Below are 20,012 nucleotides of genomic sequence, written 5' to 3'. Positions count from 1 at the left end.
TAATCGTACGGCCCTGATTCTTGACACTGAAAAGTGTTTGTTTTTCAGTTTGATGGACACTGTGGAGTTTAACTAGTTCCTGAAGGATTGTGTACCTGGAAGATTTGTTATATTTAGGCGACTGGTTAACAACACCGAGAAATTCAGGTAAGTGAAGTGTTAAATCTTTATTTCCTAACCTAATTTGACAACAAAACTACTTTTTTTTAATAACCTCAAAGTGGGTCTACAATGTGTCCCTTGGGGACGGTTCGCAAGTGTCAACCAAGCAATTAGTGGTCACCACTTGTTTGTAGTAACCTGCCGAGGCTTTGGCAGTCCTAGTTTTCTCCTCGCTGTCAAAATCCACGTGATAATGCCCCAGATTAACCCTGCAATTAGTCTCTAAGTAAACAAGCCTTTGGGTGGGGGGAAAGTAACTTACAACCAACCAGCATACCACTCTACGTCATTCAGCAAACTCCAGGCCATGTAACCGGTCAAATTGACGCCATCTTTGTACATTGCGTCGTTGAGGTTGCTCAGGTAGAGTTTGTGGTAGCGCCCTCTCGTGTCCAGGTCGTCAAGTTCGTTACCAGAGTCGTGGTAACCGTTTTCGGTTACTATGATACCTTTGTCGTCACCGTAAGTGTCGCGGATCCAGGTCACTAAGTGACGCGCACCCCAAGGAACCACCTAAGTACAGTTCTATGACGTATTAAGAAGTGGGGGGGGGGGGTTTCAAGGGCTTACTTTGAACCAATCAGAAACAGTCTTTTCCCAATCGTCTGGTTGGTAAGTGTAGACGGAAATGTCCGAGTAAACGCTCACTTCGTTGATGTCGACGTCTTCAATGGCTTGTCCCAGTACAGTGGTGTACATGTTGATGGTTAGGTAGTCGTAGGTTCCTGAAATTTTACCCCAATTTTAGGTTAGAAATTTACTTATTTTTGAATTTCTTGAACCTTTAATTTCTTCCTTTTCTTCTTCGGTAAAAGCAGGTAATCTTGATTGGGCGAAACCTTGCTGAAGACTTCTAGCCTCAATGCGTTCCTTCATAATGTCCGGGTAGTCTCCGTAAACGATTGGATTGGCATACCAACCGTACTAAACCAAATTTTGTCTTAGTTAACTTAGTTTCAGAGGAGCCAATAACAATTGACCTGAATGTCACATGATTTTGACACCAAAGACATTGACATTTCCTTCAGAAGCAGCTTTCGAAAAACCTTCGACGAAAAACTGTCTGAGGCTAACTTTGGACAGTTGTCACGTGGTTGACAGTTGTCACGTGACTGTTTATCTTGATTATGACGTCACAACTGTCAAACACACTCGTCCAGACAGCTGTAAAGTGCATTTTTCTACACTTTCTCTTTTTTAACTTCACGTTCCCAATTGAAATTAATTTTGACAGTTGCGACATAGTTGACAGCTGTCACGTGATATTAAAACACTGTTTAACTTGACTGTGACGTCACAGCTGTCAAAAACCAGTCCATAAAACTGTCAAGTCAATTACATTCAACGAAATGTAAAATTTTCAATTTTACTGCATCGGATTGTTGCTTGAGACTAGTGTTGACATGGTTGACAGCTGTCACGTGACGTTAAGATACTGTTTAACTTGACTGTGACGTCACAGCTGTCAAAAATCAGTCCATAAAACTGTCAAGTCAATTACATTCAACGAAATGTAAAATTTTCAATTTTACTGCACTGCATTGTTGTTTGAGACTGGTTTTGACATTTTTGACATGGTTGACAGCTGTCACGTGACGTCAAGACACTTTTTAACCGGATTGTAACTTTACAACTGTCAAACATTAGCCCGTGAAGCTGTAAAGTTTCATTGAATGCAAGAAGCTTTTAAACGTTTCCTGAACTTCCAGAAGTCTCTAAAAGCATTCAGAATCTTCCAAATACTATCCAGAAGGTTCTTGAACCTTCCAGATGGTTCTAGAAGCCTTCAGAAATTTCCAAAAACGTTCCGGAACAATCCAGAAACATTTAAATGTTCCCTGAACTGCTAGTTACTCTCCCAAAATCGAGAAAAAAGGCTCTTTCAAGCTAATTGGCCTTCTAGGGTCACGTGACGGTTTTGTTTACATTTCTAGCGTAACTTTTACCTGTCACGAGACTTGTCAAGCTTGTGACTAATCTACAAAGGTCACGTGAGTGTTGTTTGTCCTCCAGGAGTTGAGAAAAATGACGGCTGGAGGACAGCTTTGAATTATTATTTTTGCTGATATTTGAAGGTTTCAATTTTTTTCTCGACGCTTTTGAGAACTTTTCCTGCTTGTAATTGGTCTAAAGAGGTCACGTGACTATCGTGCGTGTTCATGCAGGTTTGTTTGTCTTCCAGGAGTTGAGAAAAATGGCGGCTGGAGGACAGCTTTGAATTATCATTTTTGCTGATATTGGAACGTTTCAAAATTTGTTTTCGAGGCTTTTGAGAACTTTTCTAGCTTGTAATTGGTCTAAAGAGGTCACGTGACTATCGTGCGTGTTCATGCAGGTTTGTTTGTCCTCCAGGAGTTGAGAAAAATGGCGGCTGGAGGACAGTTTTGAATAATCGTTTTTGCTGATATTGGAACGTTTCAAAATTTGTTTTCAATCTTGTAATTGGTGGACAGAGATCACGTGACTGTTGTGCATGCTCTGAACGGTGTTTAGCATGTGAATTGAGTTGGAAAGTGGGCCAAAAAATAATTTCTTGTCTGATTGGACAGGGACAACTTACGGTCATCAAATTTGCCCGTTCAGCGGCCTCAATGTCAGCTGTAGAATTGGAAGCTGGCTCGATCCAGCTCTCGTCAATCACCATCGACACTTTACCTGAAGGAACAAACCAGAGGTGAACCAGAAATTTGTAATTTTGTGAGGTTAGTACCGTTTTGGGTCGCCCTGTATTTTTCGTCGTAGAGTCGATACGTTTTGGCGTGGGCTCTGAGCAAATTGTGGGCGCAAATGTAGCCCCCAATGCCCGATTGCAACCTGTCTTGGGGCGAAATGCCGCCCGAATCGTAGCCACCTTGACAGGTTTGTTTCGGTTCGTTGAAGGTGACCCACCATTTGACGTCATCGCCGTAGGTTTGGAAGAGCAGATCGGCGTAGTCGACGAACGCGTTGATGATGAGGCTCTTTGAGTGAAAAGTGAGGTTAGAAGCGTGTTTTTAACGGTCGTTTTGAGTTGTGGTACCTCGTTGAGGAACCCTCCCTCGTCCTCCAACGCTCTGGGGTTGTCCCAATGGTGCATGGTCACCAAAGGTTCGATATTGTTGGCCTTCAGGCTGGTGATCAGGTGTTGGTAGTAGTCGAGACCTGAAAACCGACCGAGTTAGCGCAGAACAAGCAATTTTGGTGGGGGTGGACAAACCAGCTTGGTTGATATTGTCGATATGGCCGTTTGGTAGGATTCTGGCCCAGGCGATCGAAAATCTGTAAGTGTTTACTCCTTGTTCCACCAGCAATGCTAGAAAACAAACGAGAGTGAGAGAGAGAAGAAGAAAAATTGCAGAAACGTCTGACAGCTGTCAAATCATATAAAACTGTCAAGTTCAAAACAATTAATTCCAAGGATGAAGAATGGCACATTTCAAAGCTATAAAGCCAACGAGAGTGAGAGAGAAAACAAGAAACGTCTGACAGCTGTCACTGTGAAGTACTATACGTCTGATTTTGACAAACAAAATTCAATCTGCCTTTATCACTACATAACCCAGTTATGTGACATTTTTAATAGAAGTGCTATATAGGGTGGTAAAAGGTCGTTTTCAAGGGCCACAAAATAGTATATTGAATCACCCTGTAACTCTTCAAATAACCGAGTTATGGGCGATTAAAATGGAAGCTGTCAAATTCAAACTTTGTTTTAGTTCACTTTATCTTCATTATCAAATAACTGAATTATCTGACGCTGCTACTAGAGACATTATATAGGGTGGTTAAATAAGGATTTCAAGGGCTACAAATTCGTATTTTGAATCACTCTGTAACTGTCAAAATAACCGAGTTATGGGCTGTTAAAGTGGGAACTGTCAAACTCAGTCTTGAAACTATATCGGACAGTTGTGACGTGGCTGACAGCTGTCACGTGACTATAAAACGCAATTTACCTTGATTGTGACGTCACAACTGTCAAAAAGCCGCCAAGGAAGCTATAAAGTGCATTTCAATCAGCGAAACTTAAAACTTTCTCTTTTATACCTTCACGTTGCTAATTCAAATTAATTCTGACAGTTGTGACGTGGCTGACAGCTGTCACGTGACTATAAAACGCTATTTACCTTGATTGTGACGTCACAACTGTCAAGAAGCCGCCAAGGAAGCTGTAAAGTCGTAATTCGTGCGACGAAAATTAAAACTTTCACTTTTATAGCTTTACGGTGCCTAAATGAGACTAATTTTGAGTGTTGTGACGTGGCTGACAGCCGTCACGTGATATTAAGACGGTTGTCAACGTGATTGTGACGTCACAACTGTCAAACAATCTTCCGTGAAGCCGTAAAGTCCGTTTCGTTCGACGGAATCTATGTGACGTATTTGCCCTTCCGTGCAATTCTCACAGCCGACATTTTGACAGTTGTCAGACACGTGGCAGGCTGTCAAACTTTTTTTAGTGTGAATCGATTTGACAGATGTCAATTTTTTTACGCTTTCCACTCTTAAAATTACAGTTGGCGCTTGACAGCTGTCAGTTGTCATATTACAAGATTTGACAGGTGTCAAATAAGCTTACCGATGTCCTCGTCCACTTTGTGGTAAGAATCGCATGCTTCGTCGCCATTTTGATTGGCGGGGAACCAATCGGGATGGTTGTGGGCGTCGTAGTCCCAAACGCTTTCGCCTTTAGAAAACCGTTAACCCAAATTAACTTGGTTAACCTAAAAAATGGAGGTTTGTCTTACCTTTTCCATCGGCGTCCCATCCTCCTTCCACTTGGTAAGCCGCGGAGGCGTAGCCCCACATGAAACCGTCGGGGAAAGCCACGTTGCTTACCTCCTCTGATTCGGCAAAAAGGTGGGCGTGGCTGCCTGGAGTACCGGCAGCATTGCTGGTAAGCTCCAATGGTAAGTTCACAACGTTTAAACCAATTGACAATGACTTACCTGCTAGTGACAGCTGTCACCAATATGGCGACCACTAAAAACTTCATATTTTTAGTGGACTAAAACACAAAATTAAGTAAAGTAAACTAATTACTCCAAAATGATGTCTGATATATATATATAGTCCAGTTCAAACCACTTGACAGCTGATATCAGCTTGTTTACTATTTAGTTGCATTATCATCTCGTAATATGTTAATTATGCACGCGAAAACAAAAAAAAATACAAAACACTTGTAAAAATTATTGATTGGAGTGTACAAATTTCAAATACATACTTAGAGTACTAGTTACCAGGCAAAACACCGCATTGTACAGGGAAAATCAAATCAAATTGACGTGACGTCACTAGCAATTCGTCGGTCGGTGAAAGTTGATCTAAACTATAGTGAAAATCAAATCAAATTGCCGGGACGTCACTATCGATTTTTGACCGGCGTGACCTTGTTTCGTTAATAGACACTAATTGGCGGAAAGTGTCACGTGACTTGAAAAATTGTCAAAATGGTGGAAGATTCCTTTAAAATTACAGGAAAAGCAAATCAAAAAGTTGTTCGTTGAAATAATGAGAAAACGATTCAAATTTTCCGTCGAAATTAATGGTTCTGTCACTCCTTTGTCCTGTCGTACACTCCCTCATGAAAGTCAAATTCGGTAGAAAAAATTAATATTTAAAAGCCGTCATTTTTCTACATTATTCAGGTTGTGTCGACTTGAATACGAAGCCATTTGCAACACAAATAAAGGAAGAGCCTTTGCCCAAGATTAATTATTGTTATTATTGTACATACAGGGTGGTCCACCAGGAGAGATAATTTAAGAAAAGGTCGGAAAAAGATTGATCAACTTTGACGCCCTCTACCGGCCAAACGGTGCGACTTAACCAGGTCCTGTCAACCTCACGTGATAGCCCCATTCATTGCCTATCTACGATCATCTGACACGTTTATACAAAACGTTTCAAATAAGCGAGTTATTCACGATTTTTTTAGGAAAATGCCCCTGAAATTTTGTTCAAAAATCATGGTTTTGACTGACCGCGGCCATATTGGATTTCAACCTGTCAAGTAGGCCATTTTAACTAATTTTGGCGCGTGGAACACGAATCCGGTGTTCGTTTTGCCGTAACTGCCACCATTTTGTCACTAACCTTAAATTTGTGTGACACACCCTAAACAAATGACACTTGTCAAAATATGGACGAAAAAAACCACCGAAGGAGCGTAAAAATTCACTGAATTGAATTTTATACCTTTATGGGTAATATTTTGACAGGTGTCGTAAATGTGACACCTGTCAAAACTAGCCCCGTGAAGCTATAAAAGTATAAAACACCTTTGACAGCATGTAAATGAGTAAAGTTCAACTGAATTGCACTTTATAGGTTTGTGAGTGGCATTTTGACAGTTCTGACATTGGGGCTGTGTGTTTTACACGTAATTTGAACTGTCTTGAACGTGTCAACTGTCAAAATCTGTCCAATAAAGCTATAAAACAACAAAACACACTTGAAAGAATGTAAATGAGTAAAAATCTACTGAATTGCACTTTATAGGTGTATGAGTGTTATTTTGACAGTTCTGACATTGGGGCCGTGTGTTTTACACGTAATTTGACATGTCGTGAATTTGACAACTGTCAAAATTTGTCCAATAAAGCTATAAAACAACAAAACACACTTGAAAGAATGTAAATGAGTAAAAATCAACTAAACTACATTTTATTGGTTTATGTGTGTCATTTTGACAGTTATGACATTTGGCTCGATTGATTTACACATATCTTGAACTGTCATAAACGTGACAACTGTCAAAATCTGTCTCATAAAACTAAAAAACTACAAAACTTTTTAAAAAAATTGGAAATGAGTAAATATTAACTGAATTGCACTTTATAGCTTTATGGGTGTTATTTTGACAGTTCTGACATTGGGGACGTGTGTTTTACACGTAATTTGACATGTCGTGAATCTGACAACTGTCAAAATTTGTCCTATAAAGCTATAAAACAAGAAAACACACTTGAAAGAATGTGAATGAGTAAAAATTTACTAAATTGCATTTTATAGCTTTATGAGTGTCATTTTGACAGTTCTGACATTGGGGCCGTGTGTTTTACACTTAATTTGCATTGGCTTGAACGTGAAAACTGTCAAAATATATCCCATGAAGCTATAAAACAAATGAAAGTCCGAAAAAAGTTAATTAACTTTGACGCTCTCTAGCGACCAAACGGTACAACTTAGGCCGGTCCTGTCAACGTCACGTGATAGCCCCATTCATCAGCTATCTTTGATCATTTGATGTGCCTATACAGAATGTTTCAAATAAGCGAGTTATTAACGTTTTTTTGTAAAAGTGCACTGAAATTCTGCCCAAAAGGACTGGTTTACCTGGCCTACTATACTGACCGCCGCCATATTCGATTTCAACCTGTCAAAGTGGCCATTTTAATTAATTTTACCGTGTAAAACACAAATTCATTTTGCTATAACTGCCACCATTTTGTCATTAACCTTGAAATTAGGGCATTTTTGACAGTTTCAAGTTTTGAGATACTTTTAGATGAATTTTCTGGAATATCTCCTAAACTAGTAGAGATACGGAAAAAATGCAAAAAACGAAAAATACGTCAAAAAGGTTAAAGAAACTGAATCCGGACTTAAAACGGTCAATTTCCTACTGGAATTGCATACAGGGTGACCAAACTCAAACACATTCCACTTTTTCGCTCACCCTGTTTAACAGAGATTGACAAGGTAGTTTTGGAGCACTCCACTGTAAAGAGGACGAAAAAAGGGATTTTTTGAGTGGTTTACCGTTGTTGTATCTCAAAAACTGACTGAGATATGGCCTGTCAAAGTTTTGAGGGTGTTTTAGAGGAAAATGGGAGTTTCTGATCCCCAAAATGGATTTTCCGGAATATCTCCTGAACTAGTAGAGATACGAAAACAGTCTAAGGAATGAAAAATCAGTGAAAAACCCTAAAGAAACTGAATCCGGACTTTAAACTGGCAATTTCCTACTGAAATTGCATACAGGGTGACCAAACTCAACCAACTTTCATTTTTTGGTTCACCCTGTATAACAGAGACTGTTAAGGTGGTTTTGGATTACACCATTGGAAAGAGGAGAGAAAAAGGGATTTTTTGAGTGGTTTCCCGTTGCTGTATCTCAAAAACTGACTGAGATATAACCGGTTAAAGTTTTGAGTGTCTTTCAGAGGAAAGGGGGAGTTTTTGGCCCTCAGAATGGATTTTCCGAAATATCTCCTAAACTAGTAGAGATGCGAAAACAGTGCAAGGAATGAAAAATCAGTGAAAACCCCTAAAGAAACTGGATCCACAGTTTGAACGACTTCAGAATACTACCACCCTGTATTATGACGTCACGGAGTAGTACAGTCGCAACCAAAAAAAATTCTTACATAAATATGGTTTTAAGGTGAAAGCGAATTATTCAGCAAAAACTGGTTCCAATGAGAGTGAAAGCAAGGTGATGGTACTTTTCCGTATATCCTGGCTTGGGGTTACCTAATCTCTATTGAAATAAAAACGGAAGACAAAAGTGGTGGTTAAATATGGCGGCGGTATATAATATGGCTTTGGTACTTGAAAACAATCAGTTGTGACGTCATCGTGTTTTCAGTCTGAAAGTGGCATTAGCCGAAACTAAATATACAGTCGGATTCGCGAAAGTTGGGCGTCACGTGACAAAGGCTAGTTACAACAACCTTGAGTGGTGTAAAGTGGCTTCGGTCACGTGGTCATGGTCAACTTTCGCGAATCCGACTGTATCTAAATTTGACTCGATGGAAATTAAAAACAATTTGTGTGTGGCGTGTCTGTTGGTTTCGTTTTTGACCCCGACAAAGCCAATCTAAGACAATTGATGTAACAGCTGCTTAATGCAGCTAAATTAGTTGAAAAGGAGACACGTTATTGTGTCGTGACAACGTTATTTTTTAAGAAAATCCGACGTTTTTCAGGCGATTCTAACCCTTAAAATCACCGTAATTAGCGCCGTTTTTAGCTTGCGGTTCGTCCACAAACTAAAGTGTAATTTTACGCCATTTTTGAAAAAAAGAACGCTGGTAAAAAGCGCTAATATAGTCGGTTTCACGAAACTTGACCTTGCGTATACTAAAATTCAAACAACATTGCCTTGGCGTCATTTCGAGCGTCAGATTTTAGGTCACGTGAGTGACCGTTATTTTCGCGGATTTTCTTAATTTTTAACGGTCACGTGACGTTCTGTCAATTTAACTTCGTTAGGGTCACGTGACTTTCCGTATTTTTCTCGCAATTTAACGTTCGAATCACGTGGTCACGCGTTTATTGTCGAGTTGTGTGAATTTCCATTTTGAGATTAAATAGACACTTGTAGCAACAAATTAATCAATTTGTGTCTAATTGGTTATTCTGCTAAACCACTCTAATTATCCTCTAGATAATCCAAAAGGTTATTCTCCGCTAAAAATTGGTTAATTAACCAATTTGGCCGCTAGAGGGCTTCAAACTTTGTTAAAGTTTTCTGATCAATTTTCATGCACTGTTACGTTTCAACCCAAATAACTGCCTTATTTGACTGACAAGGTATGCACTTTTATATGTCGATGGATAGCTAATGAAATGGGCTTTCCACTGATACGCGACATTAGTTGATTGGTTTAATAGTTTGGCCGCTAGAGGGCTTCAAAGGTTTCTGTTCGATCTTGAACAGGGAACACGCGACCTGGAATCTTTTTAAAAAATGTATTAGAAGTTTATAAAATTGACACACAAAATTTATAAAATTGACAGTTGGCACGTGATCCTAGAATACTATTTACTTAGACAGTCACGTGACAACTGTCAAAATAACCACCATAAACTGGAAACCGGTCAAATCTCAAGTACTGCAAGAAAACTTATCAGAACTGGGATTCTTATCGTTTCTTAACAAATTTTGACAGTTTGGACGTTAATGACAGTTGGCACGTGATCCTAGAATATTATTTACTAGGACAGTCACGTGACAACAGTCAATATAGTCATCATAAACTGGAAAACCTACCAAATCTCAAGTAGGGCAAGAAAACTTAACAAAACTGGGATTTTTATCGTTTCTTAACAAATTTTGACAGTTTTGACGTTAATGACAGTTGGCACGTGATCCTAGAATATTATTTACTAGGACAGTCACGTGACAACAGTCAAAATAGTCATCATAAACTGGAAAACCTACCAAATCTCAAGTAGGGCAAGAAAATTTAACAAAACTGTGATTATTATCGTTTCTTAACAAATTGTGACAGTTTTGACGTTAATGACAGTTAGCACGTGATCGTAGAATACTATTTACTTAGACAGTCACGTGACAACAGTCAAAATAATCATCATAAACTGAAAAATCTGTCAAATCTCAAGTACTGCAAGACAAGTTAACAAAACTGGGATTTTTATCGTTTCTGATCAAATTGTGACAGTTTTGACGTTAATGACAGTTGTCACGTGATTCTAAAACACTATTTATTTAGACAGTCACGTGAAAACAGTCAAAATAATCATCATAAACTGAAAAACCTGTCAAATCTCAAGTACTGCATCTAAACTCTACAAAACTGTGATTCTTATGGTTTCTGGGCAAATTTTGACAGTTTTAACATGAATGACAGTTGGCACGTGATCCTAGAATACTATTTACGCAGACAGTCACGTGATAAATGTCAAAATACTCATCATAAACTGGAAAATCTATCAAATCTCAAGTAGGGCAAGAAAACTTAACAAAACTGTGATTCTTATCGTTTTTGAACAAATTTTGACAGTTTTGACGTTAATGACAGTTAGCACGTGATCGTAGAACACTATTTACTTAGACAGTCACGTGACAACAGTCAAAATAATCATCATAAACTGAAAAATCTGTCAAATCTCAAGTACTGCAAGACAAGTTAACAAAACTGGGATTTTTATCGTTTCTGATCAAATTGTGACAGTTTTGACGTTAATGACAGTTGTCACGTGATTCTAAAACACTATTTATTTAGACAGTCACGTGAAAACAGTCAAAATAATCATCATAAACTGAAAAACCTGTCAAATCTCAAGTACTGCATCTAAACTCTACAAAACTGTGATTCTTATGGTTTCTGGGCAAATTTTGACAGTTATGACGTTTATGACAGTTGGCACGTGATCCTAGAATACTATTTACGTAGATTGTCACGTGACAACAGTCAAAATAATCATCATAAACCTATCAAATCACAAGTAGTGCAAGAAAACTTTACAAAACTGTGATTCTTATCGTTTCTGGGGAAATTTTGACAGTTTTTACGTTAATGACAGTTGTCACGTGATTCTAAAACACTATTTATTTAGACAGTCACCTGACAACTGTCAAAATAATCATCATAAACTGGAAAACCGGTCAAATCTCAAGTACTGCATGTAAACTCTACAAAACTGTAATTCTCATGGTTTCTGGACAAATTTTGACAGTTTTGACGTTAATGACAGTTGACACGTGATTCTAGAACACTATTTACTGAGACAGTCACGTGACAACTGTCAAAATAATCATAATTTTTCACATAGCAACCAGTAAGGTTTTCAACGTTGAAAAACGTGTCTTTTGTGTTATTTTTTCGTCTAAACCTACATGATCTCATAACAAACCTTGATGTAATTACATATTTTTTTTATTTAAATCAATATTTTGTTGGATTTCCAGTTTTATCGAGTGTGTAGATCATAAGTGCTACTCCACGCTGGAAAAACACACTAAATGGGTTTAGAGAAAAAAAAAACAAGCTGATTTGCATGGGTACTTGTCGTAAAATTGAGGTTTTACCACTAGAAATTATCGTTGAGTGAGTTGTTTATTATAATCAATAATCGCATTCCATTCACATATTCAATACGCTGAACAAACAATAAATCGATTGATATAAAATTCGATTTTAAGAGTTATTTACATGGTTTTGTATTGTAATTATGAGGTTTCTGGTGGTTGGTTTGCTGGCTTTAGCCAGCTCCAGGTATGACAGTTTCCTTGTCAAATTATGTATTAATTAATTAAAAAATGACACTTTAGTAAGGCTGAAAGTGAGGTTATTGCCGAATCAGAGGAGGTAAGCAACGTTGCTTTCCCCGATGGTTTCATGTGGGGCTACGCCTCCGCGGCTTACCAAGTGGAAGGAGGATGGGACGCCGATGGAAAAGGTAAGACAAACCTCAATTTTTTAGGTTAACCAAGTTAATTTGGGTTAACGGTTTCGATTCGGTTCAGGTGAGAGTATTTGGGACTACGACGCCCATAACCATCCCGATTGGTTCCCGGTGAACCAAACTGGTGACGAAGCGTGCGATTCTTACCACAAAGCTGACGCGGACGTGGGTAGGCAACTTACCGCACACCCATCCTTTTCACCCCCTACGGTCGTTGTACGTCAGTGACGTAACGTAATGAGGATTCCAAAAATGTGCTTAAAACTGTCATTTTCTCACTCCAAGTGGGTTTTACAGACGGTTTTGTCACTGACTGTCCCTTCAAACTGTGTTTCTGGCAGTTCAAGCTTTGACACCGCTTTTCTCTCTGAGTATACCAAATTTTGCAGTTTTTTTTTACGTTATTGGATAGGAAATTTAATGAGGATTTCAAAAATGTGCTTAAAACTGTCATTTTCTCACTCCAAGTGGGTTTTACAGGCGATTTTGTCGCTGACTGTCCTTTCAAACTGTTTCTGGCAGTTCAAACTTTGACACTGTTTTTCTCCCTGACTGTACCAAATTTTGCAGTGTTTTTTTAGGTTATTGGATAGGAAATTTAATGAGGATTCCAAAAATGTGCTTAAAACTGTCATTTTCCTATTCTAAGTGGGTTTGACAAGCATTTTTGTCGCTGACTGTCCTTTCAAACTGTGTTTTTGCCAGTTTAAATTTGACCCCGGTTTTTTCACTGACTGTACCAAATTTTGCAGTGTTTTTTTAGGTTATTGGATAGGAAATTTAATGAGGATTCCAAAAATGTGCTTAAAACTGTCATTTTCTGACCCCAAGTGGGTTTTACAGGCGATTTTGTCCCTGACTGTCCTTTCGAACTGTGTTTCTGACAGTTCAAATTTTGACACTACTTTTCTCCCTGACTGTACCAAATTTTGCAGTGTTTTCTTATGTCATTAGAAAGGAAATTTAATGAGGATCCCAAAAATGTACTTAAAACTGTCATTTTCTCAGTCCAAGTGGGTTTTACAGGCGATTTTGTCCCTGACTGTCTCATGAAACTGTATTTCTGTTAGTTCAAATTTTGACACCACTTTTCTCTCTGACTGTACCAAGTTTTGCAGTGTTTTTTTAGGTTATTGGATAGGAAATTTAATGAGGATTCCAGAAATGTGCTTAAAACTGTCACTTTTCCACTCCAAGTGTGTTTTACAAGCGATTTTGTCCTTGAATGTCCTTTCAAACTGTGTTTCTGCCCGTTCAAACTTTGACTTCGTTTTTCTACCTGACTGTAGTCGATTTTTTAGTGTTTTTGAAGGTTATTGGATAGGAAATTTAATGAGGATTCCAAAAATGTGCTTAGAACTGTCATTTTCTCACTCCAAGTGGATTTTACAGGCGATTTTGTCCCTGACTGTCTCATGAAACTGTATTTCTGTTAGTTCAAACTTTGACACCGCTTTTCTCCCTGACTGTACCAAATTTTTTAGTGTTTTTTTAGGTTATTGGATAGGAAATTTACTGAGGATTCCAAAAATGTGCTTAAAACTGTCATTTTCTCACTCCAAGTGGATTTTACAAGCGATTTTGTCCCTGACTGTCCCTTCAAAATGTTTTTTGGCATTTCAAACTTTGGCACTGCTTTTCTTTCTGACTGTACCAAATTTTGTAGTGTTTTTTAGGTTATTGAATAGGAAATTTAATGAGGATTCCAAAAATGTACTTAAAACTGTCATTTTGTCACTCCAAGTGGATTTTACAAGCGATTTTGTCACTGACTGTCCTTTCAAATTGTGTTTCTGGCATTTCAAACTTTGACATTGCTTTTCTTTCTGACTGTACCAAATTTTGTAGTGTTTTTCAGGTTATTTAATAGGAAAATTAATGACGATTCCAAAAATGTGCTTATAACTGTCATTTTGTCACTCCAAGTGGGTTTTACAAGCGATTTTGTCCCTGACTGTCCTTTCAAATTGTGTTTTTGGCATTTCAAACTTTGACACTGCTTTTCTTTCTGACTGTACCAAATTTTGTAGTGTTTTTCAGGTTATTTAATAGGAAAATTAATGACGATTCCAAAAATGTGCTTATAACTGTCATTTTGTCACTCCAAGTGGGTTTTACAAGCGATTTTGTCCCTGACTGTCCTTTCAAATTGTGTTTCTGGCATTTCAAACTTTGACACTGCTTTTCTTTCTGACTGTACCAAATTTTGTAGCATTTTTTTAGGTTATTGAATAGGAAATTTAATGAGGATTCCAAAAATGTGCTTAAAACTGTCATTTTGTCACTCCAAGTGGGTTTTGCAAGCATTTTCGTCCCTGACTGTTCTTTCAAACTGTGTTTCTGGCAGTTCAAATTTTGACACTCTTTTTCTCGCTGACTGTACCAAATTTTTTAATGTTTTTTCAGGTTATTGGATAGGAAATTTAATGAGGATTCCAAAAATGTGCTTAAAACTGTCATTTTGTCACTCCAAGTGTGTTTTTTCAGTGATTTTGTCTCTGACTGTCTTTTGAAATTGTGTTTCTGGCATTTCAAACTTTGACACTGCTTTTCTTTCTGACTGTACTAAAATGCGCTTAAAACAGTCATTTTCTTACTCCAGATTATTCTCTAAAACCACGTGATGTCTGTCACTAATGTCAGAATTGTCAAAATTTTACTAGAATTTGCAAGAATTACATTTTAACACAGTTTTCGAAACAAGACGATTATCTGAGATTTAACAGTTATTCCGACAATTGTCACGTGACCTTATAGCTAAATAGTCTTCTACAATCACGTGACAACTGTCACTAACGTCAAAACTGTCAAACCATGCTATAAAGTTGCAAAAATCAAGATTTAAAAACGTTTCCTTGCAGTATTCGATATAAAGAGTGTTTTTGAGATTTATGATTTTTACAATAGTCACGTGACTGCCCAGCTAAATTATCCGTTAAAACCACGTGATATCTGTCAAAATTTAAAACACAATTATTAATGAAAAAATCTGTATTTTTGAAATACGGTTTTTATAGCAAGAATCAATGATTAAAATTTTTCACTTTAAAAGACACCCAGTATAATAATGTAAAATGAACGAATTTAGTTATCTACCGTTGTTTGACTGATTATTCTGCCGCCGTTACTTTCATTTGGCAACACTGCTCAAAATACAAGATATCTACAGGGGGGTTATCGAATTATTACAAAATCACCAAAACCTGTCATTTTCTTTTAATCACGTCACTAACCGTTGACATTAGAACAAAATGTCAATTACCAAAAATGTACGGTAAATTTCAGTCCACTGTTTGAGACATAACGGAGATAATTAGAAAAAAATGTGTCTAGATCCTAGGGGGCGCCACTTTTGTTTTTCTTATGGGCGCATTTTATATTTTTTTAAATTTTTTTATAAAATCATTCTAAATCTTCTTCCTCGTTCTAATATCAACGGTTAGTGACGTGATTAAAAGAAAATGACAGGTATCTTGTATTTTGAGCAGTGTTGCCAAGTGAAAGTATTAAATCGCGGTAGAATAATTAGTCAAAAAAACGGTAAACATATTGACAATTGTCACGTGATTTCAGAAGACTGTTTAGCTAGACTATGAAGTGACAATTGTCAAAATAACTGTTAAATCTCAGATAATCTTCTTGTTTCGAAAACTGTGTTAAAATGTAATTCTTGCAAATTCTAGTAAAATTTGGACAATTCTGACATTAGTGACAGACATCACGTGGTTTTAGAGAATAATCTGGAGTAAGAAAATGACTGTTTTAAGCGCATTTTAGTACAGTCAGAAAGAAAAGCAGTGTCAAAGTTTGAAATGCCAGAAACACAATTTGAAAGGACAGTCACGGACAAAATCGCTGAAAACACCCACTTGGAGTGACAAAATGACAGTTTTAAGCACATTTTTGGAATCCTCATTACATTTCCCATTCAATAACCAAAAAAACGCTACAAAATTTGGTACAGTCAGAAAGAAAAGCAGTGTCAAGGTTTGAAATGCCAGAAACACAATTTGAAAGGACAGTCAGGGACAAAAATGCTTGTAAAACCCACTTGGAGTGACAAAATGACAGTTTTAAGCACATTTTTGAAATCCTCATTAAATTTCCTATTCAATAACCTAAAAAACGCTACAAAATTTAGTACAGTCAGAAAGAAAAGCAGTGTCAGAGTTTGAAATGCTAGAAACACAGTTTGAAAGGACAGTCAGGGTCAAAATCGCTTGTAAAACCCACTTGGAGTGAGAAAATTACAGTTTTAAGCACATTTTTGAAATCCTCATTAAATTTCCTATTCAATAACCTAAAAAACGCTACAAAATTTAGTACAGTCAGAAAGAAAAGCAGTGTCAAAGTTTGAAATGCCAGAAACACAGTTTGAAAGGACAGTCAGGGACAAAATCTCTTCGAAAACCCACTTGGAGTGACAAAATGACAGTTTTAAGCACATTTTTGGAATCCACATTACATTTCCCATTCAATAACCTAAAAAACGCTACAAAATTTGGTACAGTCAGAAAGATAAACAGTGTCAAAGTTTGACTGGATTTGAAAGGACAGTCAGGGACAAGATCGCTGAAAAAACACACTTGGAGTGACAAAATGACAGTTTTAAGCATATTTTTGGAATCCTCATTAAATTTCCCATTCAATAACCTAAAAAACGCTACAAAATTTAGTACAGTCAGAAAGAAAAGCAGTGTCAAAGTTTGAAATGCCAGAAACACAGTTTGAAAGGACAGTCAGGGACAAAAATGCTTGTAAAACCCATTTGGAGTGACAAAATGACAGTTTTAAGCACATTTTTGGAATCCTCATTAAATTTCCTATTAAATAACCTGAAAAACACTACAAAATTTGGTACAGTCAGAAAGATAAACAGTGTGAAAGTTTGACTGGATTTGAAAGGACAGTCAGGGACAAAATCGCTTGGAATCCTCGATAACCCCCCTCAATTCGATAACCCCCCTGTAGATATCTCGTATTTAAAGTCAATCCATCTCACTCACTTTACAAGTAATAGAAAAGAAACGACAATCACTACGTCACTGCCACTAACAAGCTTTAGACTATTGAATCGCATAGAGTAGCATTTAACGAGCAAAACTATTGATTCAGGCATTCCATATTGGACTAATTTATTACCACCACCATCAGGAGCAAGACCAAGAAGAAGTATAAATACAAAACGGTGGGACGTTACATGTTGACCATTATTTTTTTTTTTAGTAGCTCTGGGGCCAGTTGCGCACGCCTTTATATACAGTCTCACATAATTGAGCATTATATACACTCTATATACATATTAAACCAGTATTTTGTAGAAATAGTTGTAGGTAGTGATTGATAAAGTGTTTCGTAAGGTCGAAATGGGCCTTATACAGTGTGACCCATTTAGAATGGAAACATGGATTTCAATGATTTTTTTTTGAAATAATTAGGAATGAAATGTCTATTACGGGAGAAAGTTTTAAATATTTATTTCAGTTTTCAGGTCATATTACGATACTTTTTCCTGATAGAAAATGGAGAATTTTTACTAGCGATTTTTTTATTGAAAAAATTACTACGCCACTGGATCTATAGTGCTTTCAAATAGCTGTGACCAAAATTAAAAAAATTATTTTTTTTTCTAAATTTTTTTTTTTTTTAATTAAATTAATCAATTAATAATAAACAAGTAAATAATAATACCATTTCTATGGCAATAGTTGATGCAGGGTGTTCTTTTGTGACCGTTAGCTTAGAGGATTTTTGAATTTTAATTTGTCATAACTTTGTTATTAATGAATGGATTTTTATGAAATTTTGGTCACAGTGGCGTAGTAATTTTTTCAATAAAAAAATCGCTAATAAAAATTCTCCATTTTCTATCAAGAAAAAGTATCGTAATATGACCTGAAAACTGAAATAAATATTTAAAATTTTCTCCCGTAATAGACATTTCATTCCTAATTATTTCAAAAAAAAAATCATTGAAATCGGTTAATAACCTAAAATTTTATAGGGGTGTTTCCATTCTAAATGGGCCTTATTTGGGTCGTTGAACAAAGTTTTATCATTGCTATAGTCTGTGATGATAATGGTTGAGGATTGTTGCAATTTTTTAAATAAGTCGCCCTTTTATTTTAAAAAGTGGTGCTCGCAATGTAATTTTTATTATTTTGATTTATTTTAAAAAAACAGGCAAATTGTTGATTTAGTGCCATTTTTCATTGTCGCTTTCCTCTGATATACTTATTAGTCATTTTTTGGCTTTTTCTTTTTGTTTGCCTAGTTTAGCTCTAACTATATTATATTTTAATTCCTGATACTACTTGTCATGTACGCGCATATAAAAATACAATAAACTTGTACATAAGTAGGTAAACGCACACGTTATTGTATATTATTAGAAACCTACTTTAAAAGCAGAAAACTGTAAATTTACTCAGTATTTTAATAGGGTAGTACTATCTTAGATTATACAAAAAAAAATATATATTTTAAACTGTTTACTTTTGTGTTATTTTTTTTCCTGATTATGGGTAATTTAAAAATCGTTAGTGGGTCATTATTTTTGCTCACCCTGTACACAATTTTTTAGATACAATTTTGTTGCTCTACACCACTGAAAAGAGCGGTTCAAGACGATTCTTTGGAGTGGCTGAACCACCCCGAACTCCCAAAAATATCCTAGATACAGAGTGTTCAAGTTTTTAACTAATTTTCGGTAAAAAATGCATCAAAGTAGTTTTTGGAAAATATCTCGAAAACGGTTAGATTTACATAAAAACTGCAAGAGTGCAAAATTGTTCTTAATGGACCACTAAACCAAACTGAGTAACGTCTAAACTTCAATACAGTTGCCTGTATACAGGGTGTGCACAAAATTGTTAGTGGGTCCTTATTTTTGCTCACCCTGTACACAATTTTTTAGATACAATTTTTTGCTTTACACCACTGAAAAGAGCGGTTCAAGACGATTTTTTGGAGTGGCTGAACCACGCGGAACTCCCAAAAATAACCTAGATACAGGGTGTTCAAGTTTTTAACTAATTTTCGGTAAAAAATGCATCAAAGTAGTTTTTGGAAAATATCTCGAAAACGGTTAGATTTACATAAAAATTGCAAGAGTGCAAAATTGTTCTTAATAACCCACTAAACCAAACTGAGTAACGTTTGAACTTCAATACAGTTGCCTGTATACAGGGTGTGCACAAAATCGTTAGTGGGTCATTATTTTTGCTCACCCTGTACACAATTTTTTAGATACAATTTTTTGCTCTACACCACTGAAAAGAGCAGTCAAAAAATACCTCTTTAATACTTCTGTGATCCTGATACAAAATGCCATTTTTGTATAAAATTTACATTTTTACCAAAAATCGAACATCTCATTAGGAGAGCAGAAAATGCAAAGAGGTAAACTTCAGTTACTCCCGATACATTCTCATTCACCATATTGTCAAGAAGACAAAAAATACCTCTTTAATACTTCTGTGATCCTGATACAAAATGCCATTTTTGTGGAAAATTTACATTTTTACCAAAAATCGAACATCTCATTAGGAGAGCAGAAAATGCAAAGAGGTAAACTTCAGTTACTCCCGATACATTCTCATTCACCATATTGTCAAGAAGACAAAAAATACCTCTTTAATACTTCTGTGATCCTGATACAAAATGCCATTTTTGTGGAAAATTTACATTTTTACCAAAAATACCAAAAA

General features: G+C 36.6%; 3 protein-coding genes across 4 annotated transcripts in view; 2 read left to right on the top strand and 1 right to left on the bottom strand.

Moving 5' to 3' along the window:
- arr (low-density lipoprotein receptor-related protein 6) overlaps positions 1–675 on the top strand; it is an 89,857-nt gene extending 89,182 nt beyond the window's left edge. The window contains exon 28 of the transcript XR_014180122.1: positions 49–675. The gene's annotated coding sequence lies outside the window, so the exon portion shown is untranslated. The remainder of the gene's footprint in view (positions 1–48) is intronic.
- On the bottom strand, positions 153–5,250 carry LOC145736827 (myrosinase 1-like). Its single transcript, XM_081991255.1, has 11 exons — positions 5,091–5,250; positions 4,890–5,035; positions 4,721–4,828; positions 3,359–3,454; positions 3,182–3,303; positions 2,873–3,122; positions 2,723–2,817; positions 945–1,086; positions 733–887; positions 425–675; positions 153–371 (listed from the first exon to the last, which is right to left on the bottom strand). Exons 1-11 carry the CDS (start codon positions 5,135–5,137, stop codon positions 227–229), a joined length of 1,557 nt encoding a protein of 518 aa, XP_081847381.1. The 5' UTR covers positions 5,138–5,250; the 3' UTR covers positions 153–226.
- A 6,701-nt stretch (positions 5,251–11,951) lies between these two features.
- Positions 11,952–18,795, top strand: LOC145736842 (myrosinase 1-like). 2 transcript variants are annotated; one of them, XM_081991282.1, is made up of 5 exons: positions 11,952–12,113; positions 12,170–12,297; positions 12,365–12,472; positions 17,419–17,475; positions 17,533–18,795. In XM_081991282.1, exons 1-5 carry the CDS (start codon positions 12,070–12,072, stop codon positions 17,574–17,576), a joined length of 381 nt encoding a protein of 126 aa, XP_081847408.1. In that variant the 5' UTR covers positions 11,952–12,069; the 3' UTR covers positions 17,577–18,795. The 2 variants fall into 2 exon arrangements, with proteins under 2 accessions (XP_081847408.1, XP_081847407.1); XM_081991281.1 differs by having other exon boundaries at positions 17,530–18,795.
- Positions 18,796–20,012: the final 1,217 nt, after the last annotated feature.

Source organism: Ips typographus, linkage group LG12 (assembly GCF_016097725.1).
Source record: "Ips typographus isolate SLU linkage group LG12, UJ_Ityp_2.0, whole genome shotgun sequence".
Lineage (NCBI taxonomy): Eukaryota > Metazoa > Arthropoda > Insecta > Coleoptera > Curculionidae > Ips > Ips typographus.
This window is presented reverse-complemented; position numbering and strand designations above follow the sequence as displayed.